At 47.2% G+C, this 14,076-nt stretch overlaps 1 protein-coding gene across 1 annotated transcript; it reads left to right on the top strand.

Annotated features, from left to right (window-relative positions):
- Positions 1–214: 214 nt before the first annotated feature.
- Positions 215–12,758, top strand: LOC129819485 (mucin-5AC-like). The gene is made up of 13 exons (XM_055875788.1): positions 215–237; positions 641–721; positions 1,766–1,846; positions 2,744–2,824; positions 3,125–3,205; positions 3,422–3,528; positions 4,982–5,938; positions 9,422–9,502; positions 9,782–9,999; positions 10,895–10,974; positions 11,180–11,260; positions 12,293–12,373; positions 12,596–12,758. Exons 1-13 carry the CDS (start codon positions 215–217, stop codon positions 12,756–12,758), a joined length of 2,115 nt encoding a protein of 704 aa, XP_055731763.1.
- The last annotated feature ends 1,318 nt before the right edge of the window (positions 12,759–14,076 follow it).

Below are 14,076 nucleotides of genomic sequence, written 5' to 3'. Positions count from 1 at the left end.
GCTCCTCCGGCCACTACAACTACAGCAGCTCCTAGAACAACAACTGAAGCTGCTTCTACAAGCACTACTGCAGCCCCTACTGCAATCATGACTGAAGCTTCTTCTACAACAACTATAGTACCTACGAACACATCCCCTTCGACAACTGCAGCTTCTACAACGCCAATCACAACTGCAGGTACAACTACCATTTTAACTCATACGACAACCACAAATGCAGCTCCTACTACAGCAACTGTAGCTGCTTCCTCAACCACTACAGCAGTCCCTACTGTGACCAGAAATGAAGATCCTTCTACAATAACCACAACAACATCCCCTACGACAACTGCAGCTCCTACTGCAACCACTGTAGCTCCTACGGCCACAACAACTACAGCAGTTCCTACAACAACAACTGAAGCTACTTCCACAAGCACTACAGCAACCCTTACTGCAACCACAACTGAAGCTTCTTCTACAACAACAATAGCACCTACAACATCCCCTTCGACAAGTGCAGCTCCTACTACAACCACCGTAGCTCCTACAGCCACTACAACTGCAGCAGCTCCTACAACAACAACTGAAGCTGTTTCCACAAGCACTACTGCAGCCCCTACTGCAATCATAACTGAAGCTTCTTCTATAACAACTATAGCACCTACGAACACATCCCCTTCGACAACTGCAGCTCCTACGACAACAACTGCAGCTCCTACAACGCCAATCACAACTGCAGGTACAACTACCATTTTAACTCATACGACAACCACAACTGCAGCTCCTACTACAACAACTGTAGCTGCTTACACAACCACTACTGCATTCCCTACTGCAACCACAACTGTAGCTTCTTCCACCACCACAGCTGCAGCCGATACAGCAACTGAAGCTTCTTCTACAACAACTATAGCACCTACGACAACCACAACAACATCCCCTTTGAACACTGCAGCTCCTACTACAACAACAGTAACTCCTACAACACCAATCACAACTGCAGGTACAACTACCATTTTAACTCCTGCGACAACAACAACTGCAGCTCCTACTACAACAACTGTAGCTGCTTACACAGCCACTACTGCAATCCCTACTGCAACCACAACTGAAGCTTCTTCCACAACCACTACTGCACCCCTTACTGCAACCACAAGTGAAGCTTCTTCTACAACAACTATAGCACCTATGACAACCACAAGAACTCCCCCTTCAACAACTGTAGCTCCTACTACAACAACTGCAGCTCCTACTACAACGCCAATCACAACAGCAGGTCCTACTACCATTTTAACTCCTATAGCAACCACAACAGCAGCTAGTCCAACATATGTAGCCGCTACAACCACTGCAACTGCAGCAGCTCCAACAACAGCAACTGTAGCTGCTTCCTCAACCACTACAGCAGCCCCTACTGTGACCAGAAATGAAGATCCTTCTACAATAACCACAACAACATCCCCTACGACAACTGCAGCTCCTACTACAACCACTGTAGCTCCTATGGCCACAACAACTGCAGCAGTTCCTACAACAACAACTGAAGCTGCTTCCACAAGCACTACAGCAACCCTTACTGCAACCACAACTGAAGCTTCTTCTACAACAACAACAGCACCTACAACATCCCCTTCGACAAGTGCAGCTCCTACTACAACCGCCGTAGCTCCTACGGCCACTACAACTACAGCAGCTCCTACAGCAACAACTGAAGCTGCTTCCACAAGCACTACTGCAGCCCCTACTGCAATCATGACTGAAGCTTCTTCTACAACAACTATAGTACCTACGAACACATCCCCTTCGACAACTGCAGCTCCTACGACAACAACTGCAGCTCCTACAACGCCAATCACAACTGCAGGTACAACTACCATTTTAACTCATACGACAACCACAACTGCAGCTCCTACTACAACAACTATAGCTGCTTACACAGCCACTACTGCAATCCCTACTGCAACGACAACTGAAGCTTCTTCCACCACCACAGCTGCAGCCGCTACTGCAACCACAACTGAAGCTTCTTCTACAACAACTATAGAACCTACGACAACCACAACAACATCTCTTTCGACAACTGCAGCTTCTACAACAACAAAAGTAACTCCTACAACGCCAATCACAACTGCAGCCACTACTGCAACCACAAGTGAAGCTTCTTCTACAACAACTATAGCACCTATGACAACCACAACAACTTCCCCTTCAACAACTGTAGCTCCAACTACAACAACAGCAGCTCCTAATACAGCGCCAATCACAACAGCAGTTCCTACTACCATTTTAACTCCTACAGCAACCACAACAGCAGCTAGTCCAACATCTGTAGCCGCTACAACCACTGCAACTGCAGCAGGTCCAACAACAGCAACTGTAGCTGCTTCCTCAACCACTACAGCAGCCCCTACTGTGACCAGAAATGAAGATCCTTCTACAATAACCACAACAACATCCCCTACGACAACTGCAGCTCCTACTACAATCACTGTAGCTCCTACGGCCACAACAACTGCAGCAGTTCCTACAACAACAACTGAAGCTGCTTCCACAAGCACTACAGCAACCCTTACTGCAACCACAACTGAAGCTTCTTCTACAACAACAACAGCACCTACAACATCCCCTTCGACAAGTGCAGCTCCTACTACGACCACCGTAGCTCCTACGGCCGCTACAACTACAACTGAAGCTGCTTCCACAAGCACTACTGCAGCCCCTACTGCAATCATGACTGAAGCTTCTTCTACAACAACTATAGTACCTACGAACACATCCCCTTCGACAACTGCAGCTCCTACGACAACAACTGCAGCTCCTACAACGCCAATCACAACTGCAGGTACAACTACCATTTTAACTCATACGACAACCACAACTGCAGCTCCTACTACAACAACTGAAGCTGCTTCCACAAGCACTACAGCAATCCTTACTGCAACCACAACTGAAGCTTCTTCTACAACAACAATAGCACCTACAACATCCCCTTTGACAAGTGCAGCTCCTACTACAACCACCGTAGCTCCTACAGCCACTACAACTGCAGCAGCTCCTACAACAACAACTGAAGCTGTTTCCACAAGCACTACTGCAGCCCCTACTGCAATCATAACTGAAGCTTCTTCTATAACAACTATAGCACCTACGAACACATCCCCTTCGACAACTGCAGCTCCTACGACAACAACTGCAGCTCCTACAACGCCAATCACAACTGCAGGTACAACTACCATTTTAACTCATACGACAACCACAACTGCAGCTCCTACTACAACAACTGTAGCTGCTTACACAACCACTACTGCATTCCCTACTGCAACCACAACTGTAGCTTCTTCCACCACCACAGCTGCAGCCGATACAGCAACTGAAGCTTCTTCTACAACAACTATAGCACCTACGACAACCACAACAACATCCCCTTTGAACACTGCAGCTCCTACTACAACAACAGTAACTCCTACAACACCAATCACAACTGCAGCTACAACTACCATTTTAACTCCTGCGACAACAACATCTGCAGCTCCTACTACAACAACTGTAGCTGCTTACACAGCCACTACTGCAATCCCTACTGCAACCACAACTGAAGCTTCTTCCACAACCACTACTGCACCCCTTACTGCAACCACAAGTGAAGATTCTTCTACAACAACTATAGAACCTACGACAACCACAACAACATCTCTTTCGACAACTGCAGCTCCTACAACAACAAAAGTAACTCCTACAACGCCAATCACAACTGCAGCCACTACTGCAACCACAAGTGAAGCTTCTTCTACAACAACTATAGCACCTATGACAACCACAACAACTTCCCCTTCGACAACTGTACCTCCTACTACAACAACTGCAGCTCCTACTACAACGCCAATCACAACAGCAGGTCCTACTACCATTTTAACTCCTACAGCAACCACAACAGCAGCTAGTCCAATATCTGTAGCCGCTACAACCACTGCAACTGCAGCAGGTCCAACAACAGCAACTGTAGCTGCTTCCTCAACCACTAAAGCAGCCCCTACTGTGACCAGAAATGAAGATCCTTCTACAATAACCACAACAACATCCCCTACGACAACTGCAGCTCCTACTACAACCACTGTAGCTCCTACGGCCACAACAACTGCAGCAGTTCCTACAACAACAACTGAAGCTGCTTCCACAAGCACTACAGCAACCCTTACTGCAACCACAACTGAAGCTTCTTCTACAACAACAATAGCACCTACAACATCCCCTTCGACAAGTGCAGCTCCTACTACAACCACCATAGCTCCTACGGCCACTACAACTACAGCAGCTCCTACAACTACAACTGAAGCTGTTTCCACAAGCACTACTGCAATCCCTACTGCAATCATTACTGAAGCTTCTTCTACAACAACTATAGTACCTACGAACACATCCCCATCGACAACTGCAGCTCCTACAACGCCAATCACAACTGCAGGTACAACTACCATTTTAACTCATACGACAACCACAACTGCAGCTCCTACTACAACAACTGTAGCTGCTTACACAGCCACTACTGCAATCCCTACTGCAACCACAACTGAAGCTTCTTCCACCACCACAGCTGCAGCCGCTACTGCAACCACAACTGAAGCTTCTTCTACAACAACTATAGAACCTACGACAACCACAACAACATCTCTTTCGACAACTGCAGCTGCTACAACAACAAAAGTAACTCCTACAACGCCAATCACAACTGCAGCCACTACTGCAACCACAAGTGAAGCTTCTTCTCCAACAACTATAGCACCTATAACAACCACAACAACTTCCCCTTCGACAACTGTAGCTCCTACTACCACAACTGCAGCTCCTACTACAACGCCAATCACAACAGCAGGTCCTACTACCATTATAACTCCTACAGCAACCACAACAGCAGCTAGTCCAATATCTGTAGCCGCTACAACCACTGCAACTGCAGCAGCTCCAACAACAGCAACTGTAGCTGCTTCCTCAACCACTACAGCAGCCCCTACTGTGACCAGAAATGAAGATCCTTCTACAATAACCACAACAACATCCCCTACGACAACTGCAGCTTCTACTACAACCACTGTAGCTCCTACGGCCACAACAACTACAGCAGTTCCTACAACAACAACTGAAGCTGCTTCCACAAGCACTACAGCAACCCTTACTGCAACCACAACTGAAGCTTCTTCTACAACAACAATAGCACCTACAACATCCCCTTCGACAAGTGCAGCTCCTACTACAACCACCGTAGCTCCTACGGCCACTACAACTACAACTGAAGCTGCTTCCACAAGCACTACTGCAGCCCCTACTGCAATCATGACTGAAGCTTCTTCTACAACAACTATAGTACCTACGAACACATCCCCATCGACAACTGCAGCTCCTACAACGCCAATCACAACTGCAGGTACAACTACCATTTTAACTCATACGACAACCACAACTGCAGCTCCTACTACAACAACTGAAGCTGCTTCCACAAGCACTACAGCAACCCTTACTGCAACCACAACTGAAGCTTCTTCTACAACAACAGCAGCTCCTACAACATCCCCTTCGACAACTGCAGCTCCTACTACAACCACCATAGCTCCTACGGCCACTACAACTACAGCAGCTCCTACAACTACAACTGAAGCTGTTTCCACAAGCACTACTATAGCCCCTACTGCAATCATGACTGAAGCTTCTTCTACAACAACCATAGTACCTACGAACACATCTCCTTCGACAACTGCAGCTCCTACGACAACAACTACAGCTCCTACAACGCCAATCACAACTGCAGGTACAACTACCATTTTAACTCATACGACAACCACAACTGCAGCTCCTACTACAACAACTGAAGCTGCTTCCACAAGCACTACAGCAACCCTTACTGCAACCACAACTGAAGCTTCTTCTACAACAACAATAGCACCTACAACATCCCCTTTGACAAGTGCAGCTCCTACTACAACCACCGTAGCTCCTACAGCCACTACAACTGCAGCAGCTCCTACAACAACAACTGAAGCTGTTTCCACAAGCACTACTGCAGCCACTACTGCAATCATAACTGAAGCTTCTTCTATAACAACTATAGCACCTACGAACACATCCCCTTCGACAACTGCAGCTCCTACGACAACAACTGCAGCTCCTACAACGCCAATCACAACTGCAGGTACAACTACCATTTTAACTCATACGACAACCACAACTGCAGCTCCTACTACAACAACTGAAGCTGCTTCCACAAGCACTACAGCAATCCTTACTGCAACCACAACTGAAGCTTCTTCTACAACAACAATAGCACCTACAACATCCCCTTTGACAAGTGCAGCTCCTACTACAACCACCGTAGCTCCTACAGCCACTACAACTGCAGCAGCTCCTACAACAACAACTGAAGCTGTTTCCACAAGCACTACTGCAGCCCCTACTGCAATCATAACTGAAGCTTCTTCTATAACAACTATAGCACCTACGAACACATCCCCTTCGACAACTGCAGCTCCTACGACAACAACTGCAGCTCCTACAACGCCAATCACAACTGCAGGTACAACTACCATTTTAACTCATACGACAACCACAACTGCAGCTCCTACTACAACAACTGTAGCTGCTTACACAACCACTACTGCATTCCCTACTGCAACCACAACTGTAGCTTCTTCCACCACCACAGCTGCAGCCGATACAGCAACTGAAGCTTCTTCTACAACAACTATAGCACCTACGACAACCACAACAACATCCCCTTTGAACACTGCAGCTCCTACTACAACAACAGTAACTCCTACAACACCAATCACAACTGCAGCTACAACTACCATTTTAACTCCTGCGACAACAACAACTGCAGCTCCTACTACAACAACTGTAGCTGCTTACACAGCCACTACTGCAATCCCTACTGCAACCACAACTGAAGCTTCTTCCACAACCACTACTGCACCCCTTACTGCAACCACAAGTGAAGATTCTTCTACAACAACTATAGAACCTACGACAACCACAACAACATCTCTTTCGACAACTGCAGCTCCTACAACAACAAAAGTAACTCCTACAACGCCAATCACAACTGCAGCCACTACTGCAACCACAAGTGAAGCTTCTTCTACAACAACTATAGCACCTATGACAACCACAACAACTTCCCCTTCGACAACTGTACCTCCTACTACAACAACTGCAGCTCCTACTACAACGCCAATCACAACAGCAGGTCCTACTACCATTTTAACTCCTACAGCAACCACAACAGCAGCTAGTCCAATATCTGTAGCCGCTACAACCACTGCAACTGCAGCAGGTCCAACAACAGCAACTGTAGCTGCTTCCTCAACCACTAAAGCAGCCCCTACTGTGACCAGAAATGAAGATCCTTCTACAATAACCACAACAACATCCCCTACGACAACTGCAGCTCCTACTACAACCACTGTAGCTCCTACGGCCACAACAACTGCAGCAGTTCCTACAACAACAACTGAAGCTGCTTCCACAAGCACTACAGCAACCCTTACTGCAACCACAACTGAAGCTTCTTCTACAACAACAATAGCACCTACAACATCCCCTTCGACAAGTGCAGCTCCTACTACAACCACCATAGCTCCTACGGCCACTACAACTACAGCAGCTCCTACAACTACAACTGAAGCTGTTTCCACAAGCACTACTGCAATCCCTACTGCAATCATTACTGAAGCTTCTTCTACAACAACTATAGTACCTACGAACACATCCCCATCGACAACTGCAGCTCCTACAACGCCAATCACAACTGCAGGTACAACTACCATTTTAACTCATACGACAACCACAACTGCAGCTCCTACTACAACAACTGTAGCTGCTTACACAGCCACTACTGCAATCCCTACTGCAACCACAACTGAAGCTTCTTCCACCACCACAGCTGCAGCCGCTACTGCAACCACAACTGAAGCTTCTTCTACAACAACTATAGAACCTACGACAACCACAACAACATCTCTTTCGACAACTGCAGCTGCTACAACAACAAAAGTAACTCCTACAACGCCAATCACAACTGCAGCCACTACTGCAACCACAAGTGAAGCTTCTTCTCCAACAACTATAGCACCTATAACAACCACAACAACTTCCCCTTCGACAACTGTAGCTCCTACTACCACAACTGCAGCTCCTACTACAACGCCAATCACAACAGCAGGTCCTACTACCATTATAACTCCTACAGCAACCACAACAGCAGCTAGTCCAATATCTGTAGCCGCTACAACCACTGCAACTGCAGCAGCTCCAACAACAGCAACTGTAGCTGCTTCCTCAACCACTACAGCAGCCCCTACTGTGACCAGAAATGAAGATCCTTCTACAATAACCACAACAACATCCCCTACGACAACTGCAGCTTCTACTACAACCACTGTAGCTCCTACGGCCACAACAACTATAGCAGTTCCTACAACAACAACTGAAGCTGCTTCCACAAGCACTACAGCAACCCTTACTGCAACCACAACTGAAGCTTCTTCTACAACAACAATAGCACCTACAACATCCCCTTCGACAAGTGCAGCTCCTACTACAACCACCGTAGCTCCTACGGCCACTACAACTACAACTGAAGCTGCTTCCACAAGCACTACTGCAGCCCCTACTGCAATCATGACTGAAGCTTCTTCTACAACAACTATAGTACCTACGAACACATCCCCATCGACAACTGCAGCTCCTACAACGCCAATCACAACTGCAGGTACAACTACCATTTTAACTCATACGACAACCACAACTGCAGCTCCTACTACAACAACTGAAGCTGCTTCCACAAGCACTACAGCAACCCTTACTGCAACCACAACTGAAGCTTCTTCTACAACAACAGCAGCTCCTACAACATCCCCTTCGACAACTGCAGCTCCTACTACAACCACCATAGCTCCTACGGCCACTACAACTACAGCAGCTCCTACAACTACAACTGAAGCTGTTTCCACAAGCACTACTATAGCCCCTACTGCAATCATGACTGAAGCTTCTTCTACAACAACCATAGTACCTACGAACACATCTCCTTCGACAACTGCAGCTCCTACGACAACAACTACAGCTCCTACAACGCCAATCACAACTGCAGGTACAACTACCATTTTAACTCATACGACAACCACAACTGCAGCTCCTACTACAACAACTGAAGCTGCTTCCACAAGCACTACAGCAACCCTTACTGCAACCACAACTGAAGCTTCTTCTACAACAACAATAGCACCTACAACATCCCCTTTGACAAGTGCAGCTCCTACTACAACCACCGTAGCTCCTACAGCCACTACAACTGCAGCAGCTCCTACAACAACAACTGAAGCTGTTTCCACAAGCACTACTGCAGCCACTACTGCAATCATAACTGAAGCTTCTTCTATAACAACTATAGCACCTACGAACACATCCCCTTCGACAACTGCAGCTCCTACGACAACAACTGCAGCACCTACAACGCCAATCACAACTGCAGGTACAACTACCATTTTAACTCATACGACAACCACAACTGCAGCTCCTACTACAACAACTGTAGCTGCTTACACAGCCACTACTGCAATCCCTACTGCAACCACAACTGTAGCTCCTACGGCCACACCAACTGCAGCAGTTCCTACAACAACAACTGAAGCTGCTTCCACAAGCACTACAGCAACCCTTACTGCAACCACAACTGAAGCTTCTTCTACAACAACAATAGCACCTACAACATCCCCTTCGAAAAGTGCAGCTCCTACTACAACCACCGTAGCTCCTACGGCCACTACAACTGCAGTAGCTCCTACAACAACAACTGTAGCTGCTTACACAGCCACTACTGCAATCCCTACTGCAACCACAACTGAAGCTTCTTCCACCACCACAGCTGCAGCCGCTACTGCAACCACAACTGAAGCTTCTTCTACAACAACTATAGAACCTACGACAACCACATCTCTTTCGACAACTGCAGCTCCTACAACAACAAAAGTAACTCCTACAACGCCAATCACAATTGCAGCCTCTACTGCAACCACAAGTGAAGCTTCTTCTACAACAACTACAGCACCTATGACAACCACAACAACTTCCCCTTCGACAACTGTAGCTCATTCTACCACAACTGCAGCTCCTACTACAACGCCAATCACAACAGCAGGTCCTACTACCATTATAACTCCTACAGCAACCACAACAGCAGCTAGTCCAATATCTGTAGCCGCTACAACCACTGCAACTGCAGCAGCTCCAACAACAGCAACTGTAGCTGCTTCCTCAACCACTACAGCAGCCCCTACTGTGACCAGAAATGAAGATCCTTCTACAATAACCACAACAACATCCCCTACGACAACTGCAGCTCCTACTACAACCACTGTAGCTCCTACGGCCACAACAACTACAGCAGTTCCTACAACAACAACTGAAGCTGCTTCCACAAGCACTACAGCAACCCTTACTGCAACCACAACTGAAGCCTCTTCTACAACAACAATAGCACCTACAACATCCCCTTCGACAAGTGCAGCTCCTACTACAACCACCGTAGCTCCTACGGCCACTACAACTACAACTGAAGCTGCTTCCACAAGCACTACTGCAGCCCCTACTGCAATCATGACTGAAGCTTCTTCTACAACAACTATTGTACCTACGAACACATCCCCTTCGACAACTGCAGCTCCTACAACGCCAATCACAACTGCAGGTACAACTACCATTTTAACTCATACGACAACCACAAATGCAGCTCCTACTACAGCAACTGTAGCTGCTTCCTCAACCACTACAGCAGTCCCTACTGTGACCAGAAATGAAGATCCTTCTACAATAACCACAACAACATCCCCTACGACAACTGCAGCTCCTACTGCAACCACTGTAGCTCCTACGGCCACAACAACTACAGCAGTTCCTACAACAACAACTGAAGCTACTTCCACAAGCACTACAGCAACCCTTACTGCAACCACAACTGAAGCTTCTTCTACAACAACAATAGCACCTACAACATCCCCTTCGACAAGTGCAGCTCCTACTACAACCACCATAGCTCCTACAGCCACTACAACTGCAGCAGCTCCTACAACAACAACTGAAGCTGTTTCCACAAGCACTACTGCAGCCCCTACTGCAATCATAACTGAAGCTTCTTCTATAACAACTATAGCACCTACGAACACATCCCCTTCGACAACTGCAGCTCCTACGACAACAACTGCAGCTCCTTCAACGCCAATCACAACTGCAGGTACAACTACCATTTTAACTCATACGACAACCACAACTGCAGCTCCTACTACAACAACTGTAGCTGCTTACACAACCACTACTGCATTCCCTACTGCAACCACAACTGTAGCTTCTTCCACCACCACAGCTGCAGCCGATACAGCAACTGAAGCTTCTTCTACAACAACTATAGCACCTACGACAACCACAACAACATCCCCTTTGAACACTGCAGCTCCTACTACAATAACAGTAACTCCTACAACACCAATCACAACTGCAGCTACAACTACCATTTTAACTCCTGCGACAACAACAACTGCAGCTCCTACTACAACAACTGTAGCTGCTTACACAGCCACTACTGCAATCCCTACTGCAACCACAACTGAAGCTTCTTCCACAACCACTACTGCACCCCTTACTGCAACCATAAGTGAAGCTTCTTCTACAACAACTTTCGCACCTATGACAACCACAACAACTCCCCCTTCAACATCTGTAGCTCCTACTACAACAACTGCAGCTCCTACTACAACGCCAATCACAACAGCAGGTCCTACTACCATTTTAACTCCTACAGCAACCACAACAGCAGCTAGTCCAACATCTGTAGCCGCTACAACCACTGCAACTGCAGCAGCTCCAACAACAGCAACTGTAGCTGCTTCCTCAACCACTACAGCAGCCCCTACTGTGACCAGAAATGAAGATCCTTCTACAATAACCACAACAACATCCCCTACGACAACTGCAGCTCCTACTACAACCACTGTAGCTCCTATGGCCACAACAACTGCAGCAGTTCCTACAACAACAACTGAAGCTGCTTCCACAAGCACTACAGCAACCCTTACTGCAACCACAACTGAAGCTTCTTCTACAACAACAACAGCACCTACAACATCCCCTTCGACAAGTGCAGCTCCTACTACAAACACCATAGCTCCTACGGCCACTACAACTACAGCAGCTCCTACAACTACAACTGAAGCTGTTTCCACAAGCACTACTGCAATCATGACTGAAGCTTCTTCTACAACAACTATAGTACCTACGAACACATCCCCTTCGACAACTGCAGCTCTTACGACAACAACTGCAGCACCTACAACGCCAATCAAAACTGCAGGTACAACTACCATTTTAACTCAAACGACAACCACAACTGCAGCTCCTACTACAACAACTGTAGCTGCTTACACAGCCACTACTGCAATCCCTACTGCAACCACAACTGAAGCTTCTTCCACCACCACAGCTGCAGCCGCTACTGCAACCACAACTGAAGCTTCTTCTACAACAACTATAGAACCTACGACAACCACAACAACATCTCTTTCGACAACTGCAGCTTCTACAACAACAAAAGTAACTCCTACAACGCCAATCACAACTGCAGCCACTACTGCAACCACAAGTGGAGCTTCTTCTACAACAACTATAGCACCTATGACAACCACAACAACTTCCCCTTCAACAACTGTAGCTCCTACTACAACAACTGCAGCTCCTAATACAGCGCCAATCACAACAGCAGTTCCTACTACCATTTTAACTCCTACAGCAACCACAACAGCAGCTAGTCCAACATCTGTAGCCGCTACAACCACTGCAACTGCAGCAGGTCCAACAACAGCAACTGTAGCTGCTTCCTCAACCACTACAGCAGCCCCTACTGTGACCAGAAATGAAGATCCTTCTACAATTACCACAACAACATCCCCTACGACAACTGCAGCTCCTACTACAATCACTGTAGCTCCTACGGCCACAACAACTGCAGCAGTTCCTACAACAACAACTGAAGCTGCTTCCACAAGCACTACAGCAACCCTTACTGCAACCACAACTGAAGCTTCTTCTACAACAACAATAGCACCTACAACATCCCCTTCGACAAGTGCAGCTCCTACTACAACCACCGTAGCTCCTACGGCCGCTACAACTACAACTGAAGCTGCTTCCACAAGCACTACTGCAGCCCCTACTGCAATCATGACTGAAGCTTCTTCTACAACAACTATAGTACCTACGAACACATCCCCTTCGACAACTGCAGCTCCTACGACAACAACTGCAGCTCCTACAACGCCAATCACAACTGCAGGTACAACTACCATTTTAACTCATACGACAACCACAACTGCAGCTCCTACTACAACAACTGTAGCTGCTTACACAACCACTACTGCATTCCCTACTGCAACCACAACTGTAGCTTCTTCCACCACCACAGCTGCAGCCGATACAGCAACTGAAGCTTCTTCTACAACAACTATAGCACCTACGACAACCACAACAACATCCCCTTTGAACACTGCAGCTCCTACTACAACAACAGTAACTCCTACAACACCAATCACAACTGCAGCTACAACTACCATTTTAACTCCTGCGACAACAACAACTGCAGCTCCTACTACAACAACTGTAGCTGCTTACACAGCCACTACTGCAATCCCTACTGCAACCACAACTGAAGCTTCTTCCACAACCACTACTGCACCCCTTACTGCAACCATAAGTGAAGCTTCTTCTACAACAACTTTCGCACCTATGACAACCACAACAACTCCCCCTTCAACATCTGTAGCTCCTACTACAACAACTGCAGCTCCTACTACAACGCCAATCACAACAGCAGGTCCTACTACCATTTTAACTCCTACAGCAACCACAACAGCAGCTAGTCCAACATCTGTAGCCGCTACAACCACTGCAACTGCAGCAGCTCCAACAACAGCAACTGTAGCTGCTTCCTCAACCACTACAGCAGCCCCTACTGTGACCAGAAATGAAGATCCTTCTACAATAACCACAACAACATCCCCT

This window comes from Salvelinus fontinalis, chromosome 22, assembly GCF_029448725.1.
Source record: "Salvelinus fontinalis isolate EN_2023a chromosome 22, ASM2944872v1, whole genome shotgun sequence".
Taxonomy (NCBI): domain Eukaryota; kingdom Metazoa; phylum Chordata; class Actinopteri; order Salmoniformes; family Salmonidae; genus Salvelinus; species Salvelinus fontinalis.
The sequence above is the reverse complement of the archived record's forward strand: the minus strand, read 5'-3'. Positions and strand labels throughout refer to the sequence as shown.